Genomic DNA, 12,818 nt, shown 5'->3' with positions numbered 1-12,818 from the left:
TCTTGTGTATCAGGCTTTGGAAAAAGCTGCTTTTTTTAAGCTGCCTGGTATTTGGGTTTGACTACACTTTATTGACAGTCTTAGTTGCAGATTATATGTGTTTTTCATCTGTTTCTGCCACGAAAGCAAAATAAAAAGGCACGTGTGTTTTTACCTGTGGATTTTATGCATCTAGTGCAAGTCTATGGGGTAAATATGCACATAAAACTCAGCGCACCCGCAAGAGATATTGACATACTGCAGATTAGAAAAGTAGAAAAAAGATTATACTCATCAGCTTTGACCATCCTCAGTCTCATGGGCCGGGCAGGGAGAAGGGATTGCAATAAAAAAAAATTTAGCTGGTCATCACAGAAGGAGTAATGAAACGGGAAAAAAAATCCAGAAACCCAAATAAAATGGTTGAAATTTAATCCAAAACTTTAACATCCATGAACAGGAACGTAGAGTAAATTCATGAATTAGATGACGCGTTTCGGATCAATACAATTCTTAAAGGGAACTGACTCGCCCACCCTAGGGCTATGGGACACCCGGTGCCGGGCCTGACTAGTCCGGTGGTAGTCAGTGGTGGCTGGGCCCGGCTCCGTGGCCCTGGTGGGTGTCAGTGGAAAATGTGGCTTGGTGAATAAAGTTGTGTTCGTGACGCCACCTGTGGTATGCGGCTATTAGGCCGCCGCTGCTGTGTGAGGCCTCCGGGATGATGTTATGGCAGCAATGGTGGTACTGCTCCCCACAGTTGGAGCAATGCCCGGGGCACAGTTGGTGCTTGTGAATGTCTATGCAGCTGAAATAACAGAGACCACTTCAAGGGTGCAGTTCAAGTTCTTTACTCACAATTCTTGTCACAGCGCTGTAGGGACCCTTGGACTGCTGGGACCACTGTCAGGGACCTCCGCCGTTTCTGGGTGATTCTGAGAGTGAAAGCCGGTACCCTTCTCTTAGTGTCTCTTCCTTCTGCTGTCTTCCTTAGCCTTGCCTTTGTTAGGATGGACCTGGCTTGGCCTCCACTACAGCCTCCAGGCTGGGGGGTCACCTGTCGGCTGATTACCCCTTTTCTGGAAGTTCTGCTATGGGTTCTGGCCCTGGGAGCTTACAACGTCCCTGGGCCTCGGTTTTTACTGTTTGGAGATGATTTTGCACTCCTCCAGTCTCTAGGGACCGTCCCCTGTCGCAGCTTGATCCCTCCACCGATGTTATTGTGGAACAGGCCACCGCAGCTCTAAACTGCCCTGGACAGCTCTACAGACTACCCGTGGCCCTGCGACTCCTTCTGTCTTCTACGTGGTGTCACCTGGACCTCTGGGTCCCAGGATCTTCACCAGGAAGCGTCTCCTTCTGTTTCTCTGCTCCTGTCTGACTTGGAGCTTTCTTTCCTTCTTTCTTTCTTTCTTTCTTTCTTTCTTTCCTCCTCCTTGCCTGCCTCCAGCAGGCCTCCTCCTCCCTCCTTTCTCTCGTTCTTCTTCCCCAACTACATGTTGGCTCCTCACACTCTCCCTCCCTGAGGTAGACTAGCTAAACTTGACCTTCCTTTCTGTGTCTGCTCTCGGATGGCTCCTCCCACCTCCCCAGTTGCTAAGCTGTACCCTATAGGAGCAGGGATGGGTCTTACGGCCCCTCCCAGCATGCAGCATGGGGGGTAACTGCCACTTTCCCTGGTCCCAGTATGTACCTAAGAATGGGTGTAGTGTGGATTTACCAGGGGACCGGAGTTCACTCTCTTCCTCTCCCAGAATGGGGCATCACACCGCTGGATGGGGTGGAATGACCTGTGGCGACGGAAGCCTCAGGGGCGCCACAGAACCTGTCACCAGAATTTTCACTATTAAACTAAAAGAATCCCCTTCTGCAGCTCCGGGGCTGCATTCTAGAAAGGTTCATCTTGCTTCTGGACCCCTTTCAGACCTAAATAACAACTTTATAAAATATTACCTTTTGCTATGGTAATGAGGTTTGCTGGCCACGGGGGCAGGCTGTATTTTATCCGTTATTCCCCCTCCTGCCGCTGTTCGCCGTCCCCCAGTGTTCACTTACATAGATGAGGCCGCTGCCCACATCTTCCGCAGTGCTCCGGAAACTCGCACATGTGCAGTGTCACTATCGCGGGACTGAGCACTGTTTTCAAATCGCGAACACCGGTGATGTTATTGCGCAGGCGCGAGATTATGGGCGGCGCTGTGACTGTCATCACCAGCGTTATCCAAGTACCCGCCCATAATCTCGCGCCTGCAGTAATCACCAGCGCTCGCGATTTGAAAACAGTGCTCAGTCCCGCGATAGTGCCACTGCACATGTGCAAGTTTCCGGAGCACTGCGGAGATGTGGGCGGCGGCCTCATTTATGTAAATGAACACTGGGGGACGGCGAACAGAGGCAGAAGGGGGAATAACGGACAAAATACAGCCTGCCCCCATGGCCAGCAAACCTCATTATCATAGCAAAAGGTAATATTTTATAAAGTTGTTATTTAGTTCTGAAAGGGGGGCAGTAGCAAGATGAACCTTTCTAGAATGCAGCCCAGGAGCTGCAGAAGGGGAATCTTTTAGTTTAATAGCGAAAATTCTGCTGACAGGTTCCCGTTAAGAATTGTATTGATCCGAAACGCGTCATCTAATTCATGAATTTACTCTACGTTCCTGTTCATGGATTTTAAAGTTTTGGATTAAATTTCAACCTTTTCAATTGAATTAGAAAAGCACACCGCAGGTCAGTTTATGTTGCATAAAATCTAACCACAGTGGACATGACATTTCTATAAATATCATGCAGTTTCCTGGAACTGTAAGATGCTGCATTTTTTGACAATGAAAATACAAAGCGTCAAAAACTCGTCCTAGGAACGCAGCTTAAGGCCAGAGTCATACTTGCGAGTGACTTGCATGAGTCTCACATCGCATCACCCGGCACGGCCTGCCACCCTCCGGACAGGAGCGGATCAGCTGCAAGTATTTCTATGGCACATACCTGCTCCTGTCCAGTGAGGGGCAGATTGTGCCAAAAGACGCCATGTGAAACTCGCACGAGTCACTCGAAAGTGTGACCCTGGCCTAAAGCCTGCTTTACACGTTGCAATTTCGCATACGATATCGTATGCGATTTGCAACGCCCCCATCGTATGTGTGGCACGTTCAATTTGTTGAACGTGCCGCACAAACGATTAACCCCCGTTACACGTACTTACCTTCCATACAACCTCGATGTGGGCGGCGAACGTCCACTTCCTGGAGTGGGAGGGGCGTTCGGCGTCACAGTGACGTCACGCAGCAGCCGGCCAATAGAAGCAGAGGGGTCGAGCTGAGTGAGACGTAAACATCCCGCCCACCTCCTTCCTTCCGCATTAGCGTCCGGGAGCCGCAGGACGTAGGTAAGATCTGTTCATCGTTCCTGGAGTGTCACACACTGCGATGTGTGCTACCCTGGGTACGATGAACAATCTGACGTGCAATTCTAGAGACAGGTACGATGTGTATGCGATGAACATTTTAACGTTCAATCGCAATCGCACGTACTTGTCACACACTGCAATGTACCTTACGATGCCGGATGTGCGTCACTTACGACGTGACCCCGCCGACACATTGTAAGATACATTGCAGCGTGTAAAGCGGGCTTAGAGCTGAAGAGCTGAAATCACCAGCCATACAACAAATGTAATCCTGCAAACTGAATGGAAGGTGTTTAGATGCAGATAGAGGGGGAGCGCTGTGAATATCTAATTCTGCATACAATGAGATTAATCAACCCTGGAAGTCAGGAAAGGGCACTTTCCATAGAACCATATTGACACCTTCAATCAACAAGCCAGGAGATTCAATGAAGGCCCCTGAATACATGAATGAAGAACAATGGAAGAGACTATTTACATGTAGGCCTTCATTAGGTGCCAATAAACAAGCCATACTGTAGTTCACACTATGCAGTCAGGGGGGACTCTCCGCTCTTTATCCTATGCAAGGAAAACATTTTACAGAGGTCCTGTCCAGACTGTAATCAAAATCTGGCTGTGAATTTACAGATCATTCCCTTCCTGGCCCATCCTTCAATGTAAGATAAGAGGAGGCTGAGCAGTGGACAATCCTTCCCTGAGGGTCCATGCTGGGGGTCCTCTGACAATGGGGGTCCCTGTGCCTAGTCTGCATGTGTGAACCACAGCATAATGGAGCCATTGGTGCGAAGGAGTAGGGCTATTATCTCTATGCAATTTAAAGATCACACGTTCCCTCTGTAGGACTAATAAATATTGTTAAAAAAATTGATCCCTATCATGGTACTACAACTAATTTGATGAAAATAATTATTTGTAACTAGTTCTCTTTTCCCCTTCAGGTGATGTGAAGGGTAAGAATGTGCTCCTGATAATTGTGGATGACCTACGGACAAGCCTCGGCTGCTATGGTGACGGTCTAGTGAGGTCTCCGAACATTGACCAGCTGGCATCTAATAGTGCTCTGTTTACAAATGCCTATGCCCAGGTAAGGGGTAAATAAAAAATCTGCCATGTGTGAACATAGTCTTCTGATGTGTATGGATATTGCTGTTACACACTTGTTATAGCGCCACCTGGTGGTGTACTGATTCCCTCTCAGAATGTCCACCTTATGTGTCCGATGCTAATGGTTGTAATGCTCACAGCCGGTGTAAGGGCAGCAAGCGGGATTAATCGATCCACTAGGACACAGGGGGGAGCCTGAGCTTACCCTTTAGTGGAGGGGCTTAAAGGGAACCTGTCAAGTCCAATATGCACCCAGAACCATGAGCAGTTCTGGGAGCATATTCCTAATCCCTGCCTAACCGTCCCTGTATACACTAGCATAGCTAAAGAGATCATTAGAAAAAGTATTTCTAAAGATCTTATATCGTATGCTAATGAGCGAGGGAACTAGTCCCCTGGGCGTTACTTCCCTTGGCTAGTTGGCCCCATTAGCATGTTAGTACACCCCTGTGGGAGAGCTAACATGCTAATGATTGTGCAGCATCAGAGGATGATCTCACTCGCTTCTCCTCTGCCATCGCCGCCCGACACTGAATTTCGGTTGAGTGTGCATGACCCCGGAGTTTGGGTCATGCGCACTACCTCACTTTGAAGCCAGGACACGTACACCCGGCTTCATAGTGTGCATGACCCAAACTCCGGGATCATGCGCACTGAGCCGAAATCCAGTGTCAGGCAGCGATGGCAGCGGAGAGGTGAATGAGATCATCCTCAGACACTGCACATTTATTAGCACATCCACAGGGGCATACTAACATGCTAATGGGGCCAACTAGTCAAGGGAATTAATGCCCAGGGGACTAGTCCCTGCGCTCATTAGCATATGATAAAAGATCTTTAGAAATACTTTTTCTAATGATCGCTTTATCTATGCTAGTGTATACAGGGACAGTTAGGCAGGGATTAATAATATGACCCAGAACTGCTCGTGGTTCTGGGTGCATATTGCACCTGACTAGTTCCCTTTAACTAAGCGCCCACCACGAGGTGGACGCCAGGTACCACTCCCAGGGCAGTGACCGTGACTGTGGAAGCTGACCCCTCTGTGGTACAGTGGGTCCACTAACCCCGCTCACTGCCCCCACACCAGCCGCAAGCGTTACAATGGTAACACATGCTCAGCAGCTGAGGATGCTGAAAGGGGATGTAAAGGGCACTAGGAGGCGCTAAAATACATTTGGGCACAATCTAGACACAAGAGTTTCAATTGCAAACTTTCTCTGTATTGATCACACAGATTAAATGAACATGTATACCTGTGGAAACCCTCTAACCCTGTAAATTCATGAATAGCCAGAACATAAATTATTATAAAAAAAATAATAATTTGTGAAATTATAATTGCACTGTTTAAGGCAGATATGGTTACAGGTTAGATAAATACAAGCGTGATATCACCGGACCGCTGGCAGCATCTCCTCTGTGATAATTAAATTAACGAGCAATCAGCGGGTCTACAAGAAGATCCAATGCTCTTTGTGTATTTTCTCGCTAGTAAAGGAATGATAAAATAAGCAGGTAAAGATAAATAACCAGGATATCATGGTCGGAAGAATAGAAGGAACAAAGTGAAGAGGAAGACCAACAAACCGGGGGCTTGATACTATCAAGATAATGGTGGAGAAGACCCTGGTGGACCTATCTAGGCTGCACAAGATCGATCTTCCTACAGAGCCTTCATCCATCAAGTCACCATGGCCCGCAATGGCGTTGAAGGCCATTAGAAAAAAAATGTCCTAAGGTAGACTGGGTGTCTTCAGATCATACTATGAACATCACATGGCACAATGGATATAATGACAAAATATATAATTGGTGGTGGAAGGATGAACTACATGGACCTAGGTCTTTTTTTCAGTCTTTGTAACTGTGTAAAAATGCAATATTTGATGTCATAGTAATATTAATCTGTTGTCAACACAATGTACAGATATATCTAATGATTATTATTGACATGAAACAAAAAATACTTATCAGCCACTCCACCACTATGTGCAATTCCTCGTATAGAGAAAGGGATGCACGGATCCAGCTGGTCACCAGAAGAAGCAATCCAAAAAATCCAAGAAAAATCCAGCAATCCCAAACGATAAAAAATTATAAATTTTTATTTCACATTTATTATTAAAATAGCGTGAAAATATTGCATTTTGATTGTGTCATGTGATTCCCTGGAGGCGTCCAGCCCACCTTAGGGAAACTATCTTTACCTGCACATTTTGCTAGCAAGATATATATACTGAAAAACTTTGCTTTTCCTGTAAGGGGTGCTTCAAACACAGCGAGATCGCTGCTGAGTCACAGTTTTTGTGACGCAGCAGTGACCTCATTAGCGATCTCGCTGTGTGTGACACTGAGCAGCGATCTGGCCCCTGCTGTGAGATCGCTGCTCGTTACACACAGCCCTGGTTCATTTTTTTATTGTTGCTCTCCCGCTGTGACGCACAGATCGCTGTGTGTGACAGCGAGAGAGCGATGAAATGAAGCGAGCAGGAGCCGGCATCTGGCAGCTGCGGTAAGCTGTAACCAGGGTAAACATCGGGTAACCAAGGTGATTACCCTATATTTACCTTCGTTACCAGCCTCCGCCGCTCTCACGCTGCCGGCTCCCTGCTCTCTGCACATGTAGCTGCAGTACACATCAGGTTAATTAACCCGATGTGTACTGTAGCTAGGAGAGCAGGGAGCCAGCACTAAGCAGTGTGCGCGGCTCCCTGCTCTCTGCACATGTAGCGACGTTATGATCGCTGCTGCGTCGCTGTGTTTGACAGCTAAGCAGCGATCATAACAGCGACTTACAAGGTCGCTGTTGCACCACAGAAAATGGTGACGTAACAGCGACGTCGTTGTCGCTATGTGTGAACCCAGCTTTACTGTCGATTCTGCACTAATTTAATTATCTACCCCAGGAGGTGCTGCCAGGTGTCCATTGGCATCAGATCATTATTTATCTAGTGTATATCTTGTCTCTTGTCCGGGCTGCAGCAGGCAGTGTGCGCCCCCAGCAGAGTGTCCTTTTTAACTGGAAGAAGACCTGAAACCACCAGACTGTTTGACTTTAACTCGTACTGGAGGACTCACGCCGGGAATTACTCCACACTGCCACAATATTTTAAAGAACATGGTTACGTGACTATGTCGGTCGGGAAGGTTTTCCACCCAGGTAAGAGGCTTTTCTAATTTCTATGAAAAACAGTCCCAAATACCCTGAGGTATGGCTGTCGCCTTCAGATTTATATTTGATTGTTGATGGCTGGGCAGTAAATTGTTGTGTAGTCGCAAAGCCACTAACCATCAAACTGCTTCTGCTGTAAGCCACTTCAAAACTGTGCAGCTCTGCATGCCAGCGTGATTTCGGCTGCAACGTGTGAATCACGCCTTTTACTGAGATTTTCCTATTTTAGTTATAGCTCTTATGCAAATGAACTACTCAGTTGCGCAACTGCACAGAACAGCTCCGTCAACAGAGTAGTGGCAGCGGTCGGGTACTGCACACCAACCCCCTTTTAATTTGAATAGAGGAAGTATCACGATGTACCAAAAGCTAGTAAGACTTAGTGTACCGCCCTGGGGCTCGGCTGGCAGCTTTCACGCCAAAAGATGGCGGCAAGATGGCGGATTTTCAAAATTTCACAACGAATCACCGCTGACTTCTTTTTCAAGGCGCACTTCCACCGGTAAGTGGATGGGTTCATTCCTGTTCGTGACGCCAGAAGAGTCGATGTGTACCGCCCCGGGGTTCGACTGGCAGCCGAGCCGCTCGGGTCCGGGCTCGTTTGGTGGGTGGCTCAAGCGCCTCCGGACCCGGGGGTCACGTCGCTCTGAAGGAAGGTTGATGCTATGTGAGGGGGTTTCGGTGGGGAGGCTCACGGTCGGGGCCGTGGTGTTTAGGGATGTAAGTTCGTGACGCCACCCACGGGTTGTGGTGAGTGTGGACACCACCGCTGCCATTAACTAGGCTCCCGGGGACGGTGTTGTGCAGCCTGGTGTTGACTCCTCCGTGGGCAGGGGGTGATGGTCCCGGGGCCCGGTGGTTGCGAGGTGCAGGCGTGTTGGTGCGGTGTGGTGCACAGCCCAAGGGCACTGTTGTACTCAATATGACAGATACATCGGAGTCTCTGGTAAACCAAAAAGATGATGGTTGGTGCCCGCAGCCGGCTGCGCCTGGTCCCCCACCCGGTTCGGTGGTTCCCGCCTTTCTCCTGCACCTCATTTTGTAGATTTTGACTGCCTACGCTTCAGCGACGGTAGTCCGCTCCCCAGCTTTATGTGTGTCGGGGAACCCGTTTGCCCGCAGGCGCTGGCCGTGGGATCTCTCTGCCTGTGCGGTGGCTTTCTATCCCTCTCGGTGGGCTGTTGCCATCTTTTGGGTCTTGGGACGGGAAAGGACCTAAGGTCCAGACCTCAATCAGTAAATTCGACGTGATCCAGTGGTTTCTGGACCTTGTTCTGGGTCTGAGTACCCCTCCTGGTTCTCCGATTTCCAGTTGGTTCCCCGGTTCGGTACTGACGGGCCACTACCCTGTCCTGGTCCCTTACGGTTTCACCAGCCGTCTTCCCGGCTCCTGCAGGCGGGAACCACCGTCTGCCTCCTGACCACAGGGTATCCGGGCTACGACCGAGATCCCTGACAGACATTTTCTCTTAACTCCTCTCCAACTACTCCACTCTCCTCTCCCTCCTAACGGGTCTCTCTCTGTTTTTCCCACCTCAGGCTATCTGAACTCGGTGGGTGTGGCCAACCGCCTGGCTCTGCCCCCTGGTGTGAACGTCAAGACCTGAGAGGGGGGACTCAGGGTTTTTAGGTTGGCTGCTGTTACCTTGTTAGGGGACGGGTGTTTGTGCAAGGGCCTGTCTGTGACTACCTGGCTAGTCCAGGGCGTCACATTAGTACATCGTATTCCCCATTAGGGGGCAGCAGAGTAGTGAAGGAGAGACAAAGTCACACTGTAACAGAAAGGCAGCTGAAGTACAGCAGAGTAACTTCAGCAGGCAGTTAACAGGTGAACCACCGGGGGCAATAGAGTAATCAAGCAGTCAGGGTCTAGCCAGGAAAGTCAAGTCACTGCAAGGGGAGTATCAAAAATCAAGTCAGAAAACAGAACCGAGTCGGAAGCCGGGAGATCAGTTATGGGACAGGCAGATGAACGGGGAGGGGTACAAGTCAGGACACAGTAGCAGGGAGGCAGGACAGATCGGGAACAGTCACCAAAGCCAGTATACACACTGCAAGGCAAAAATATCACTGGCACTGAACCATAGGTAGAGAGGCAATATATAGCGTCCTGAGATCCAGAACAAGGCAAGGGAAGTTAACCCCTGACATGACCAGGCCAGAGCTGGGTGTAACCACAACAGGCAAAAGCCGGCCTGGATCATGACAGGAAGGATATGCAGTACCCGGCCGCTGCCATTATAAAGTCGACAGAGCTGTTCTGTGCAGTTTCACAACCGAGCAGATCCGGTAGGTGACAGCGTCAGGAACAACTGATCGGCGGGGGTGCCGGATGTCACACCCTCACTGGTCAGACATTGATGACCTATCCTAAGGATAGGGTCACACAATCTTTTTCTCCACATCTGAGAAAATCGGTCCAATTATGTGACTCACACTCTGATCAGAGTCCAGTCCAATTTTCTCAGATCTCCACCTTCCCCATTCTGTCAGTCTGTGAGAATCGGGCCGCACTCGGATGTCATCAATGTGTGTTCTGATTTTTTTTCTACGTACCATAGATATTAACGGCTGCGTTCCTTCTGAGACTGGAAGGCAATCGGGACAAGTGCTATCTGTCCAAACTATGGGTAGCACTCTTCTGATTTTTAATGTCTTGTACACGAGCCCTAAGGAATAACGATCTTTGTACAACTGGAATATGTTAGCACTGTATAGATGAATAAATTAATTAGTGTATAGATGAATTAACATGGAACCTGCGGAAAATGTAATCAGTGCTTATTTTTGTTTTTGGTGACTCCTGGGTCTTCTGATGATGAACCTCTAATTCTACCCTGTAACACCATCTGTCTGTCACCTGTTAGGCATCTCCTCTAACCACACTGATGACTTCCCATACAGCTGGTCTGTTAGGCCTTACCACCCATCTACAGAGAAGTATGAGAACACAAAGGTATGTATGGCAATCGGTGTCCTACACAAGACCCTTCACCCACGTACCCTCTCTGTGCCCTCATTACTAGTTACAACTCCATAGCATAGTTGTAATTTTTTTTACCTTTTTTTTTCCCCTCATTCTTTAATGCATAACAATACCACAAAACCAAAGAAACGAGCTGACGCATATGTTCGTGTACCGCATAGAAGCATGTTCACACTGTGGCTATATAACAGACAAAACCTAAAATAGAAACATATTACATGGCCACAGTGTGAACATGCGCCTACACGTTGCATGTGTACCAACGTATGCTCTGGCTCATTTCTTTGGTTTTATTGTTGATCCTTGTACAACAGGGGTCCCTACCCTCTTTGACCAAAGTAATTCATTTATATAGCATTCTGAATAGCCAGCCTCGGTCCTGCTCTGCCCCATCTACATTGAGGTCGTCTGATGGAAGGTGAGGTTTTAAAACTAGAGGATCATCCCGATTGGGGTACATCTTGTCGCGGTGGGGTGGCTTTTACACTTGTTTGATCAAAAACATTGTTATATTTATATACTATTAATATTTATTTACTGCAGGATATATACTCATTTTCTTTCTTTCTTAGGTTTTATCTGTTAAATGGCCACAGTGTGAACATGATCCTACACGTTGCATGTATACCAACTTATGCTCCGGCTCATTTGTTTGATTTTGCTGTAGTTTCTTGTACTTTGTACAAACAACGTTGTGCCCACGCCTTTGAGGAGGGCATTTCATTCATATAGATTCCCATGGGCAAGTGTTTGAATTGTCGGTCCCTGTTGTGGTCTGTCCACATCTGCATTGATGTCGACTGACACAAAGTGAGGTTTTAATACTAGAGGATCGTTCCGATTACGGTACACCTTGTCAAGGTGGGATGACTTTTAAGCTCTTTTGATCAAAAACAGTGTTTGCTAGGTACCATATACTGTTTACAGTATATAAACTATTACTATTTACTTACTGTAGGGTATATGCTCATTTTCTTTCTATCTTAGGTCTTGTTTTACAATACAATAGGAATTGTGTTTAGATGAGTGTTCAGGTTAAGGTCCAGTCACACTAAGCAACTTACCAGCGATCCCAACAACGATAGGGATCGCTGGTAAGTTGCTAGGAGGTTGCTGGTGAGATGTCACACTGCGACGCTCCAGCGATCCCACCAGCAACCTGACCTGGCAGGGATCGCTGGAGCGTCGCTACACAAGTTGCTGGTGAGCTCACCAGCAACCAGTGACCAGCCCCCAGCGCCGCGTGGAAGATGCTGCGCTTGGTAACTAAGGTAAATATCGGGTAACCAACCCGATATTTACCTTGGTTACCAGTGCACGCAGCTACACGTGCAGGGAGCAGCGCACACTGAGTGCTGGCTCCCTGCTCTCCTAGTTACAGCACACATCGGGTTAATTACCCGATGTGTGCTGCAGCTACATGTGCACAGAGCAGGGAGCAGCGCACAATGCTTAGCGCTGGCTCCCTGCTCTCCTAGCTACAGCACACATCGGGTTAATTAACCCGATGTGTCCTGCAGCTACATGTGCACAGAGCAGGAGCCGGCACTGACAGTGAGAGCGGCGGAGGCTGGTAACAAAGGTAAATATCGGGTAACCAAGGACAGGGCTTCTTGGTTACCCGATGTTTACATTGGTTACCAGCCTCCGCAGAAGCCGGCTCCTGCTGCCTGCACATTCAGTTGTTGCTGTCGCTGTCACACACAGCGATCTGTGCTTCACAGCGGGACAGCAACAACTAAAAAATGGCCCAGGACATTCAGCAACAACCAACGACCTCACAGCAGGGGCCAGGTTGTTGCTGGATGTCACACACAGCAACATCGCTAGCAACGTCACAAAAGTTGTTTGTTAGCAGCGATGTTGCTAGCGATGTTGCTTAGTGTGACGGGGCCTTTAGTGAGGAGAAATTCCATTTGGTGGTCTGCAAATAACTTAGGTATTGATTTCTGTTTCCAGCGTGGAGCTTACAGTGGTGAAGTCATGGTCAATACAGAATCTCCTTGCCATGCAAAACTCCTCTGGGAATTCAAATATACGAATTGCCTTTTCAGAGAGGAAGAGGATGGCACCTCTAGTGTCACCTATTGAAAGAAGTAATCCTAAAAGTCAGAATCGACCCTCAAAGGGGATGTCTACTACTTTGACAGCCCCTACTCATTCTC

The 12,818-nt window shown here is 48.2% G+C and overlaps 1 protein-coding gene across 1 annotated transcript in view; it reads left to right on the top strand.

Moving 5' to 3' along the window:
• IDS (iduronate 2-sulfatase) overlaps positions 1–12,818 on the top strand; it is a 38,111-nt gene that overhangs the window by 12,502 nt on the left and 12,791 nt on the right. Inside the window, exons 2-4 of the mRNA XM_075322674.1 lie at positions 4,327–4,472; positions 7,478–7,655; positions 10,535–10,623. Coding sequence (XP_075178789.1) covers positions 4,327–4,472; positions 7,478–7,655; positions 10,535–10,623 — 413 coding nt within the window. The remainder of the gene's footprint in view (positions 1–4,326; positions 4,473–7,477; positions 7,656–10,534; positions 10,624–12,818) is intronic.

This window comes from Anomaloglossus baeobatrachus, chromosome 9, assembly GCF_048569485.1.
Source record: "Anomaloglossus baeobatrachus isolate aAnoBae1 chromosome 9, aAnoBae1.hap1, whole genome shotgun sequence".
Classification (NCBI taxonomy): domain Eukaryota; kingdom Metazoa; phylum Chordata; class Amphibia; order Anura; family Aromobatidae; genus Anomaloglossus; species Anomaloglossus baeobatrachus.
The sequence above is the reverse complement of the archived record's forward strand: the minus strand, read 5'-3'. Positions and strand labels throughout refer to the sequence as shown.